This window comes from Gossypium arboreum, chromosome 10, assembly GCF_025698485.1.
Source record: "Gossypium arboreum isolate Shixiya-1 chromosome 10, ASM2569848v2, whole genome shotgun sequence".
NCBI lineage: Eukaryota > Viridiplantae > Streptophyta > Magnoliopsida > Malvales > Malvaceae > Gossypium > Gossypium arboreum.
Window position 1 is genome coordinate 4,240,285 of NC_069079.1, and position 12,288 is coordinate 4,252,572.

The 12,288-nt window shown below is 31.1% G+C and overlaps 3 protein-coding genes across 4 annotated transcripts; 1 reads left to right on the forward strand and 2 right to left on the reverse strand.

Annotated features, from left to right (window-relative positions):
- Positions 1–3,474: 3,474 nt before the first annotated feature.
- On the forward strand, positions 3,475–4,279 carry LOC108488903 (glutaredoxin-C9-like). Its single transcript, XM_017793178.2, has one exon. It carries the CDS (start codon positions 3,683–3,685, stop codon positions 4,019–4,021), a length of 339 nt encoding a protein of 112 aa, XP_017648667.1. The 5' UTR covers positions 3,475–3,682; the 3' UTR covers positions 4,022–4,279.
- Positions 4,280–6,529: 2,250 nt separating this feature from the next.
- On the reverse strand, positions 6,530–8,818 carry LOC108487458 (uncharacterized). 2 transcript variants are annotated; one of them, XM_017791810.2, is made up of 4 exons: positions 8,454–8,818; positions 7,538–7,650; positions 7,052–7,136; positions 6,530–6,935 (listed from the first exon to the last, which is right to left on the reverse strand). In XM_017791810.2, exons 1-3 carry the CDS (start codon positions 8,527–8,529, stop codon positions 7,059–7,061), a joined length of 267 nt encoding a protein of 88 aa, XP_017647299.1. In that variant the 5' UTR covers positions 8,530–8,818; the 3' UTR covers positions 6,530–6,935; positions 7,052–7,058. The 2 variants fall into 2 exon arrangements, with proteins under 2 accessions (XP_017647299.1, XP_017647298.1); XM_017791809.2 differs by having other exon boundaries at positions 6,530–7,136.
- Positions 8,819–9,662: 844 nt separating this feature from the next.
- On the reverse strand, positions 9,663–11,966 carry LOC108487404 (uncharacterized). The gene is made up of 3 exons (XM_017791738.2): positions 11,190–11,966; positions 10,268–10,559; positions 9,663–9,903 (listed from the first exon to the last, which is right to left on the reverse strand). The coding sequence occupies exons 1-3, from the start codon at positions 11,844–11,846 to the stop codon at positions 9,839–9,841; spliced, it is 1,014 nt and encodes a 337-aa protein (XP_017647227.1). The 5' UTR covers positions 11,847–11,966; the 3' UTR covers positions 9,663–9,838.
- Between the last annotated feature and the right edge of the window lie 322 nt (positions 11,967–12,288).

Sequence of the window (12,288 nt, forward strand, 5' to 3'; positions counted from 1 at the left end):
TTTATTTAGGTTTAAAATCATACATAGCCATATTCAATATTATTTTATTTTTATGTTCTCTTTTCTCCATGATTAGCTAACTTCTTTTTCAAATTTGTGTGATCTAATTGATTCTTCAAGTTTAGGTACTAAAGTACAAAGTTATTATTATACTAACTTATATTTTTTTAAAATTTGAAGGGATTACAAGGCAATTTTACCAGTTTTGAGGGCCAAGGCCACCGCTGCCCCTTGTCTATGCCCCTGTAAAAGAGTATCAAGTTTGGTTTTTTTCATCGATTATATTTTTAGCCTTGATGTCAGCAAGTTTATTGAGCTCTCTACCCATGTGTTTAAAGACCGCTCTCCATTGTGTTTTTCACGGTTTTTGAATTTGTCCCAAGATAGTATGATGACAATCTTTCCTAAAATTCTTTTCTTAGAACTTGGAAAAGCTCTGTGTTATTAATTTTAACTTCCACCTTCCTATAGCCCATATTTCAAGCTATCTAAAGTCCATCGAGGACTACCCAAGCTTCAGTTATCAATACTGGGCAATATCCCAGACTTCAGCTATATCCAACCACCCATCGCCTGTCGTTGTCACTAATCACACCCGCAGCAGCTATGATAACATGAGCTTCACTGACCAAACCATATGAGATCACTTTGATTCATTTTTATCTTGGTTCCTTCCATTTCCCATATGGATGTTATCTAAAAGAGTCTAATTCAAGTGACCTTCTTGACTCAACAATGCTTTAGGCCCAAGCTCGATACTCCATCACCAAGTTCCTGACTCCTAATTGTCCCCAATTAAAGATGAAATCATTATGTACTTTCCATAGCCTCCAGCAAGCGGTAGAAAACAAAATAATTCATTCACTACCTTATAATTGAAAACTAAGATCATTCTAAAAGTTACTACTGATCTAATCAGCTAGCGAAAAAGAAGTTGGCTTCTTCACTAGGACGAATGAAGCTCTTCCTAATGGATCTTGCAAAGCCACAGTCACGGAAAATATGTAAATTAGATACAGTCATATAACTGCTAGTCAAGTGAGAAGAGTTCTACCAACCAATGAAAGTTATAGTACTTTGTCTAAATTAAAAGATGAAAGACTAGCATTTGACATTCAATATCAAGGAAGAAGGGCTACTTTATGTGCTACAATAAACAATCTTAACAAAATCCTATAGGCTTCATGCATTGATGAGAGTTGATAAAGGGTTTGCTACCACCAAGTAGTGTGAGAGTTGATTATACAAAATAATGAATTCAAGAACTTTCCGAAGGAACCAACTTAAAGTACCATGAATACAATGGGAGTAGGAATGTTTATGATAAAAAAGAAAAGGAAATTGATCATGAACTTCCAACTGGTTTTTACTTATTTGTTTTGTGCTTTCATGGAACGCCCAAAATTGATCTACCAACCAATGAAAGTTGTAATACTTTGTCTAAAATTAAAAGGATGACAAAAATAGTAATTTACATTCAATATCGAGGAAGGGTTACTTCATCTATTATGTACAACTCTTGTGCAAGCTCTCAAGGCTTCCATGTCAACCCCTTTAGGCAATCAGCAATTGCAACAAAATACTTCAATTTTGGTTATGCAAGAGAGTATCGATGCCATTACTGAACACTAGAGGCTTCATGCGTTGATGAGATTGGATGAAGGGTTTGCTACCACAAAGAGTGTGAGAGTTGATTATACAAAATAATGAATTCCAAAACTTGCCCAAGGAACCAACTTAAAGTACTCTGAATACCATGAGAGTAAGGCGATTTATGAAAAGAAAAACTGGATATTGACTCATGAACTTCCAACTGATTTTTACTTGCTCAGGTATTTGTGTTTGTGGATCCTACTTACGTTGTAGCCCAATATAATAAGATTCCCCATCCAACCTTGGGCTGGCCCGACTTGTGTTACAATATATAAAAGTTTTAAGTCTTTGTACTTTCCCAGAATGAGATCCATTTTTATATAAAATTCTGTATTTTTTACAACAAATATTAAATTTAATCCGAATCCATTCAGGGGTTTGTACTGTTATTTAAAAATAATTTTATACATATGTTATATATTTTATAATTATATTTACATAGAAATGTTTTGATATATAATTAATTTGATTTTAAATAAAAAACTTGTTTTTATTTTTAAAATTTAAGGAAATTTTATTTTTTCGTTTTTTATAACAAATATTTTTACATTTTATTTTTATTTTAAAAATATTTTTGTAATTGTTTATATACTTTTAGAGAGTAATGATCAAATTGATAAAAATATAAATGTTGAGGGCTAAATAAGTTATTTTACTTTTTTAAAATAGTCAAATCAACATTTCTAATGAAAAAATTGATGGAAGGACCAAAATTTTAAATTAAAAAGTGTAGAGACTTGATGTCTCAAAATTAAAATATATGTACTAAATTTTAAATTTCAAAATAGTGCTAACACATATTTAAACTTAATATATAAGATTATTAAAATTAAAAAAAAATAAATTATACCAAGTTAAAATATATAATTTTAAATTTAAATTTAGGGTTGAAATCCCAAATAGAGATTCATGGGCGGGTCGGGCTGAACCTAAACATGATATTAACATACTTTATACTTGCCTAAACTCAGTTTGTCCCAAAATTTGGGTATAAAATTTACTTAAACTCGTTCATGTTTTCAAAAATTAATTCAAACCCATTTTAGGCCCACGAAATTATTTTTAATTTTTAAAATAATTATATTATATTATTTTAATATTTAATAATTTTATACATTTTTATTTGTTGAATTTTTTATATAGTAATTTTAACATTATTTTAATATTTATATTAAAATAATATTATATATTTAGTATAATTTTATTTTTAATTTATTCTAAATAATATAATATAAAGTATTATAAATTTAAAACGATTTCGAGCCTTGATTATTCAAGTTCAAACTCGACTTATATTTGAAATAGACTTAATTTTTTTTATCCAGACTTAATTTTTAAGTTAATATTTTATTCAAATACTAACAACGTAGAGTAGAAAGACAAATTATGGGATACAAGCGGCCAACATACGTACAATAGGCTATTGTAATTAACCCCGTTTTTAACTTTTCCTACGGAAAAGGTGAAACATTTTGCAGAAGTCTTGAAACTAAACACACCCAAAAATGACATGACATCCATTCTAATTTGTCATGGTCCGAAACTTTTTGCCAAGAGAAAAACAGGAATGGTAAATGAAAAGACAAGAGAATCATGATTTTACATAAATTCAATAAGCTATTAGAAAGGATTTATGATAAATAAAGAATTAATTTATATATAAAACTAATCTGAAAAATACATTAATTATATAAAAAATGGCATTTGAAATACTAATAAATAAAGAAGTCCTTTTTTTTTCTTTTTTGGTAGTGAATGATTGGAAGCGAATTGGGCAGGTTTTGGCGGCGTTGCTCAGTTTCAGTTGCAGTTACCATTTCTTTCTTTCTTATTCTTGTGGTTACTGAGTATCATACATTATACATTAATGTAAAAATGAATTCTTTACCGTAATTTTCTCTGCGTTACTGCTTTGTTCTCATCTTTTTCCTCGAAATATATACCTGTAAACAACCCTTTCCATTTAACACTCCTTTTTCACTTTTCACTTCATCTTCACTCTTCTGCAACTGCCTCTGATCTTTACAGAATGAACCTTGAGTATCCATACGAGATAGTGAAGCAGCTAGCTTCAAGCAACGCAGTTGTCCTTTTCAGTACGAGTGGCAGCGATTGCATGTGCACCGTGGCTAAACGACTCCTCTTAGGCCTTGGCGTTGCCCCCATTACCATCGAGCTTGACCACCATGTTGCAGGTCCCGACATTCAAGCTGTCCTCTCTCGGCTCGCCGTAGATGGCAGTCGACAGCCTATCCCTGCCGTGTTTGTTGGTGGTAAGTTCCTTGGTGGCATTGAAACCCTCATCGCTTCCCACATCAATGGCACGTTGATCCCTCTCCTCAAAGATGCTGGTGCACTTTGGCTCTAATGATTTTCTTTTATAACACCCCTAGTAACTAGGTAGCTAGTGTTTCCGTACATAGCGTATCAATAATGACGGACCTTGTTTCTTACTTGTCAGCTTCTTTGTCCTGAGCATCAAAATACGTATCTAGACTATTTCACTGTCTCTTGTCTTAAGCAAACATTACTATTAGTTACTAAATTCCTGTTTGTAGAAATCCCTGACTTGAGATCATCATCCAAGGAAGAAAATAAATTTAAATAATCTTCTAATATTCGTTAATTATTCCTAGTTCTTAGATTACAAAGCTGCCAGAACACACGATAGAATGATTGCCGGAGATGAAATGAACACATATAGGGGAAATCATACATATTTCAGGATTCTAGAGTGTATAAAAAAATGCTTATGAAACCATTTATAACGATGGAAAGGACAGTCGTATTTATCGTAAGATGATAAATAGTTGACTGTTTACTTTTAAGAGTTTTTCGGATTTATAATTATATTCCCACACAGCTGTGTATCTAGGGGCCCGCAACGACTGGTGTCATTCAAATTGAAAATTTTTCATTTAAATTATTCAAAATTTTAAAAATTTATATTTTCTTCACTTAAAATTATAAAATTTAATTTAATTATTTTAAAATTATAAAATATAGGCTATATAAATAGTAAAACTATATTTTTACTATTTAATATAGTACAAACTATAATTTAATTTCTAACCCTAAAAGTATTTTCAAACTTTGCCCTTAAGATTATAAAAGTTCGATTTTTTTATATTATTGGATGGAAGACTTCTGTATTTGTACCAACAAAATTAAATATACATATTTTAATAAATTTAAAATAAAATTCTTTCAAAATATAAATTTTAAATGATATATTAATAATTATATTTTTATAAATAATATTTGATCATTCATTATTAATTTATAAATTTATGCACTAATAATATATTGAATATATATATTTTACTGGCAAGTCAAGCTTTATCCGACATTTTAAGTGTTATGGGAAGAACTAGTTGAAGCCATTAATAGCCATTTATTGAAAATAAGAGAGTTTGTTTCACTTAAAACATTTTTGAAAAATGATTTTAGGAAATAAATTAATTTTTTATAAAGTTAATGTTTTTTGTCGTTGAATGATTTTGTAAAAATAAATTTTTTGTCAAATATTTTAAAATCAATTTTTAAAAGTTGTTCTTAATGAACCAAACACAGCATAAATATATTTGGTACAAATTATTATAATAGTATTTTCTTTTGACAATCTAAATTTATTTTATAATAACACGATATTTTGTAATAATTAAGATCATATATATAAACTTAATGATAAGCAATGCCTTATTAAAACTTAACTTAAATTACATATGTTACATATATAAGAGTGGATAATCACACATTAGATTTTGAAGGAATAAATAAAGCAAAGAATAACTTTAAAAATACTCATATTTATTTAATTAAAATATTCATATTTTTACTATAAAATATTTATTATTAAATATTTATAAATTGTAAAATATATTTACTATTAAACTAAACTTGTAATATTAAATAATTTATTAAAATAATAAATTGTATTAATTATAATAATTTATTATGTTATTAAATATAAATAATTGAATATATATGTTTACCGATATTCAACATTATAATATTTGATATTAATATCTTAGTACTTTTAAAATTAAAATAAAAATTATTATAATGATAATTTTAGACTTGATTTAAGCTATTTTTATATAAAATACAATTATTTATAAAAAGCACTTTTTCAAAAATAATTTGCTCTCTTTAAGTCAATTTACAATTTACAATAAAATGGACTTATTTTCCATTAACTTGAAAGTCGTTTTCTATTGACCAAATTATTTTCCAAAAACAAACACAAGAAAATACAAAATAAAAATAAAAATTTCCTAAATCATTTTCATGAAACAAACATATATATTACAGCCTTTAAAATGTTGACAACGTTCAAGGTGATATCTTATTATAATGAGATAATGTAAGATCCTTTTTAAATCAACAATTGTAGTTAAAACACATGAATGAAAAGACTGCAACTATTTTATCAAACCACGTCAAAAATTAAAAAATTGTGTTAATGATCTAAAACTTGTTAAATCAATTACCAAATACATTGTTTTTCTTTAAAAATCAAACTCTCTCCTATAATAATGTTGAAACCAATTAAACTGATTAAAAGATAAATTCACGTTTTTTAATACAAATACTATATGACATGATCAACGATAGATTGTTGTCTTTATTTCCACCATTTGATTTTAAAAAATTCCACAAAATCCCATTATAGTTAAATGTCTATTTAATAAGATTCTGCCTTTTTTATTATTATTATCTGAATACCTTATTATGGATTTGTTTGCATATATCTTCCCCCGGTTGAAATCAATTACACAAAGTGAGTTAGATCACAAAAAAATTAAATTAATTCTAAATCACATCCAGAATGAATGATCTTATGCATGTTGTAGAAACAAACTCTGGGACAAGCTTCCAAAATCGGAACCACCATGCAAGTAAATATTGTAGAAACAGATAAAGTTCAATGACCTGGGAGCTTCTAACTACTATCCGATGCTCGATGACATAGTAGTTGGATCAAGCACGTGTATAAAAACACCATATTTGTGATTGTCTTAGACAAGCAATCATGTGTTAATATGTTACATATAATACAGAAATATGATGGAAAGTAGAAATCCTGATTGATCTTTTTCCAGGCTCCACTTACTCATTATGCATCTAGATAGATGTTTCTTATGTGGATGAATGGAAGTGATGAAATCTCAGAGCCATTACATTATCTTGCAAATAGACGTATATGCGTACAAATGTTTGTTAACCTATTTGACCACTAGCGAAAAACGAGGGATTGGTATTGCTGGCCACTCAACAAACTGTAAATTGGGCAACATGATGAACCTTACACTAGCATTTTATAAATTCAGCTGCATATAAAGAAACAACATTGATAGATATAACATTTGCATGTAAGATTAGGCTTGAACCTTACCGTATGGTTAGCGAGACTTCTTTAGCCGTTTTGGAGGCTTCATTTTCTTCCTCGAATCATCAGGGCTTTTATCATCAATAAAGGGCTGTAAAATAGTGAGAAAATGAATACCATAGCGGGAAAAACATAGAATGTTATAGGTTCTTAACAACAGCAAAGAGAAAACCATCCATGGATCTCAATGAACACAAAGATTAGGAAAACAGCACTTCTAAGAACATGTTTAAGTACAATTTCCAGACAGTTCCAGAAGGCCAACTACAATTAACAGCACTTCTAAATAGTTCATATATGATCAGCTATTGGAAAATATAACAACCCCGGGCTGTGGCTTCATAGAACAGATTCCTTGTATTATAGAGTGCAGGAAGAGGTATATATGCAACTAGAATTAACTAATTGTAGTGAGAACAAAGATAATCATAATTACATATTTAGAAGTTTAGACTGAAAATGTTACTCAATAGATATACATAAATGAAATACCTCATTCCACTTTTTCTGAAGCTCAAGAAGTTCTTGACAGTATGCAAGGCATTCACCATGGTATACAGCAGCTAATTCTTTTATTAATGCCTTCCTCTTAATAATGCCAATCACTGCATAAACATGCATACGTTTTAAGAGATGGTGAAACAAAGAGATTTCAAGGTTTACAAAAGAATTTCATAAAAGGTCTTCAAAGATCCCCAGCTAAAAAAAATCCTAAATCTATTAACAAAGCTACCACATTGGTGGACTGAAGGTAAGGTTAAACCGTCTAAATTAGTCAGACTCGGAAGTGAATGAAATTAGAAGATCCTTGTTAGATCATATATATCCAAACCCGTGTTTAGATATGCGTTAGCCACAGGTAATGCAACAAAAATGAAGTCCAAGCAACACAGTAAACCATAACCCTCCCTCTCATCAACACTGTAATAGCCATAACCATTTGAATATTGAAGTAACTGAGATACTTTCAAGTTAAAGCAACTTCTTAAAAAAGGCTAAGAGTGCTTCGCATAAAATTGAAGGCACTGAATGATAGTTTCTCAAATAGAAAAAACCAGGCAGACAGAGATCAATATCTAGGTTAAAGCAATAGAATTAAGTCTTTCACATAGTATCATTATACCAACAATTAATTTCTACAAATAATAAAAGCTATTTCAAGTACTGTAAACGCAATTAGCAATTGATTACACAGCTCTTTGAACCCAAAACTTTTCCAACAAAATTTTTTTTTACCAAGCGATACCTATAAAGATCACTCTTCTTTAATCAAAGAGCATAAACCAATAAAAACCGAAATTTACAAAAAGAGAAACAGAGAAGAAAACATTAAGCACAGAGATCAAAACCCTTAAACGGAAAAACAAAGAAAAACCAGAAAGCAAAAATAACAGAGGAAAAAGGGTACTTCGACTGGGATCGAATGGAGGACGCCGATCTGGCTGAGCAGCAGCAGGAGAAGGTTGGTTCTGTTCTTGGCTCATGGCTTGAGACTCTTGAAGAATTTTTTTTTTCTTTCTGGTTTGGGGGTTGGGGGGTGTGCCTTAGAATGATAAACAACTGTTAGAGATAACCCAGTCTAAGCATTCTTTTGTTATTACTGTGGAGAGGCCACACGGTTTCAGGATTTCGATTTTATATATTTTACTTTGCGCTACATTGTTGTTGGTACACTAAGAAACGAAAACTGGGTTTTTGTCGGCCTTTTCGTTAAAGTCCACAACTTTTTTCCGACTCTATGCCCTGGTTCCTGTTTCAGCTGGGAAATATCTAGGATAGAGCTTTCAAATGTTAAAATAAAGGATAAAATATAAAAATAGTAACTTCTATTATTTTCAGATTATATTTTAGTTATTTATGTTTAAAATATTATATTTTAATCACTTATGTTATTATGTTTAATATTTTAGTCACTTTAAATTGTAATTAACGGTATAATAATAAGTTGACGTGACACATTAAATATCATTTCAAACACAAGTGATTAAAATGTAACATTTTAAATATAAATAATTAAAATGTAACATAATATAAACAAAAGTGATTATTTTAATAGTTTAACCTAATTATATTCTTTTAGGGTACAAAACACCTATTCACAAGGCAAGTTAATCGGACCAAATCGACTTATTGAACAAGGTAAGTTAACCGGACCGAATCACAAAACACCTGTTCACAAGGCAAGTTAATCAAACCAAATCGACTGATTCAACTAATTGGACTAAAAGTAAATTAAAATATCAATTTAGAGGACATTGAATTAGTTAACTCAAAATTTGATATTGATAGATTAAATGGAAAAAAAAAATTAATTGAACCCAGCGTTTGAACTGAATTTTTAATATATTTTTATTTTTAATGATTGATTTAATCAAATCAAACAACCAATAGCATGATCAGTTTTGAAAACCTTCCATAAAAATACCAAATATAATCAGCAATATAGTTTGTATCATTTCAGTTTTAAAACCAGATGTGGTAAAAGTTTGGGGGCTAATATTTGATATTTCCCCACCCTAAAGATTCTCACTTCTTACCCCTCTTCTTCTAAGAATTGGATTTTAACCTGAGCTTCTAAAGTTTGACATTCAATCAAGTGCATACACATAATGGAAAATTTTATGAGAATCTCAATTTAAGTAATAAATTTTAAATAAAATGATACAACTCGACAGTCAAAATCAATATGAACAGAATTATCAGTTGTGAATCAAAAAACAGGATTTTTTTCAACAACCATGAGAGAGCTCTCAAAACCCCTTCTACATAGTTCAAGCTCACTGGCAAATTTTCTTATACTTCTTCTGCCACATCCTCTTCTTTAGGAGTACTCTTCCCAATTCGAGGTCGTTTAGAAGCTGTGAAAGAGAGATATATTGAATCAATGAATAGCAGTTACAATTCACAATAAATCAAGCGCATGAGATTCAGAATGCGTACAACTTCATATAAAAATGTCCGAGAAGAAAAAAAATAAAAAATCAGGTTATGTCATGATCGTTTAGCATTGTCAGCAAAACAAGTTACTGTGAGGTGAAAGAACCACAAATACTGCATATCAAAAGAAGTTCCCATAATAATTTCAGGCAAGAGTTTTCCATCATTTAACAGCACATGGAAACAATTAGAATGGTTATATTGATGGCAATGGAAGACATCAATATGGCCATAAGTTTACTAGACAGACGAGTCAGTAGGCATAAGAACAAACTGAATACTCACTTTTGAGAGATGATCCAGCAAGACAAGTCAGCCTGGACTTCGTAATAGCCTCGGCCAATGGATTTGGCTTCTCCTTGACAGCCATCCGAACATCCCAAACACGAATAAACCCATCAGATGATGCAGATGCCACTAAATATGGTTCATCATCACTACCACCATCTTTGGTAAGCACAACAATACCTTTTAGACGGGTAGAATGTGCATCCTCGATGCAATAAGCAACCTTACCACTGTTTGTGTCCCATGCTGTAATACTACGGCTCTCACCACCAGTAAATAAAATTCCACCCTGGCAAAATCACAATATGCCTTTAGAAATTCAATTTATAAATGACGAGAAAACAAGAATCGTGCATCATGAAAACAAGTAGCCTAAGAGTACTAGAAGACTGCCACAACATTGGGATCCTAGAACTTCATCCACTATAACATTTTTCTTAATGTGTTAAATATCCGAGCTTTGGAAGATGCTGACATCTCGAAGAACACCCTATCTTTGAAACAAAACTATACCCCCCATCAAAATGACCTTATTCCATCTTCTAAGCGCCAACAAACAGTAGATTCATACCAAAAGATGGTTCAGCTACATGGTGAATGAGTTGAGCTTCTAGCTTCTGACCTTTTAGCTCTATTTTCTATTAAACTTTAAGCAGAACATCACTAACACATACTCAAATCAATCAACCAAAATAGAAAACCTATATACTAACATCCCCACACCAAATTATTCAATTCATAACACAATTTACAATCTCATGCAGCCAACCTTAACTTACATGCCTATAAAAATCCAATCTCTAGACATTTTAAAGCAGTAATGTTTCACATTCCAACAATTATTCCTTCAAGAAACAAAGCTACTACCTATATTAAAAAGATTTACTTTTTTATTAAAATTAGAGAGAGAGAAACTAACCTCTCCAGAAGCAGCACAAAGAACTCGTTTTTGATTATCCAACTCAAACAATAACCTAGCATCTTCCGCTAAATGAACACCAATTTTCTCCTCGGAAGCCATAAAAAACCTGTCTCCACTCGCATCAAATTTAACAATCGTCGCTTCTTTTCCCAGCCTACAACAAAAGCTCCTTTTTCCTCTCATCAAATTCGACATAGCCAAACACCCATCACGAGAAACACTCAAAGCAAGCTTCCCAGAAGGATGAACAGCCAAATCATTGATACACTTTTTATGGGACCTAAAGGACTTGAGAAGAACAAAGGGTTCCGTGTCAAAGATGGATATGGTGCCATCAGCAGCGGCGGAGAGGAGATTACGAGGGAAGGAGAGGTTTGGAGGGCAGTAGAAAGAGAGGGAAGTGATGGAGGAGGAGAAGTGGTGAAGAGGACCGAGGGAAGCGGCGGATGAGAGGTCGTAGATGTGGATGGTGTCATCTGAAGAGCCGGAAGCAGCGGCTGGACCAGCGGCGGCTACGGTGGTTATGGGGGCGATGTGGGATGGGTAAGAGAAGATTTGGGTAAGAGTGAGAGATTGAGAAGGGGGGTCATGAGTTAGGGGTTTCAGTTTGAAGCCCCAAATGAAACGTTCGTAGGAACCTGCTATTAGGGACATGGCGACGGCAACGGCGGAGATTTTTGGTTTGGAAGGAAGAGTTTGAGGAAAGGGTTTTAGTTCGGGATTAAGAATGCAAACGAAGAACCAATAGAAAACAAGGTGAAATTATGATTTTGGTCCCCTTATTATACTCAAATAGAATCCATCTAGGGTAAACTACCAAAATAGTCATTTTTTTGTTAAACTCATGTTACATTTTACCCATTTATGTTTGAAAGGTTATGTTTTAGTCATTTATATTAATGTGTTGTAACATTTTGTCACTGAGCCGTTAATTATCGTTAACTATGTAATAGTAAACTGATGTGGCACTTTAAATCATTATTTCAAACAAAAATTTTAGGTTAAATTATACAATTGATCATCATATTTTTTCGTTTTGAGCAATTTAATTTTTTTCTTTTATATTCTTTTAACTTTCTTTTTTTTTTTCTTTTCA

Bases quoted from the DNA above. Each gene is read 5' to 3' on its own strand.
- LOC108488903 (XM_017793178.2), top strand. From the start codon at position 3,683: ATGAACCTTGAGTATCCATACGAGATAGTGAAGCAGCTAGCTTCAAGC.
- LOC108487404 (XM_017791738.2), bottom strand. From the start codon at position 11,846: ATGTCCCTAATAGCAGGTTCCTACGAACGTTTCATTTGGGGCTTCAAA. The intron at 10,560-11,189 runs GTTAGTTTCTCT...TGATTTTGCCAG, and splicing joins TTTGTGCTGCTTCTGGAGAG to GGTGGAATTTTATTTACTGG. The intron at 9,904-10,267 runs GTGAGTATTCAG...TCTCTTTCACAG, and splicing joins TGCTGGATCATCTCTCAAAA to CTTCTAAACGACCTCGAATT.
- LOC108487458 (XM_017791810.2), bottom strand. From the start codon at position 8,529: ATGAGCCAAGAACAGAACCAACCTTCTCCTGCTGCTGCTCAGCCAGAT. The intron at 7,651-8,453 runs GTACCCTTTTTC...ATGTTTATGCAG, and splicing joins TCCATTCGATCCCAGTCGAA to TGATTGGCATTATTAAGAGG. The intron at 7,137-7,537 runs GTATTTCATTTA...ACTATTTTACAG, and splicing joins TTCAGAAAAAGTGGAATGAG to CCCTTTATTGATGATAAAAG.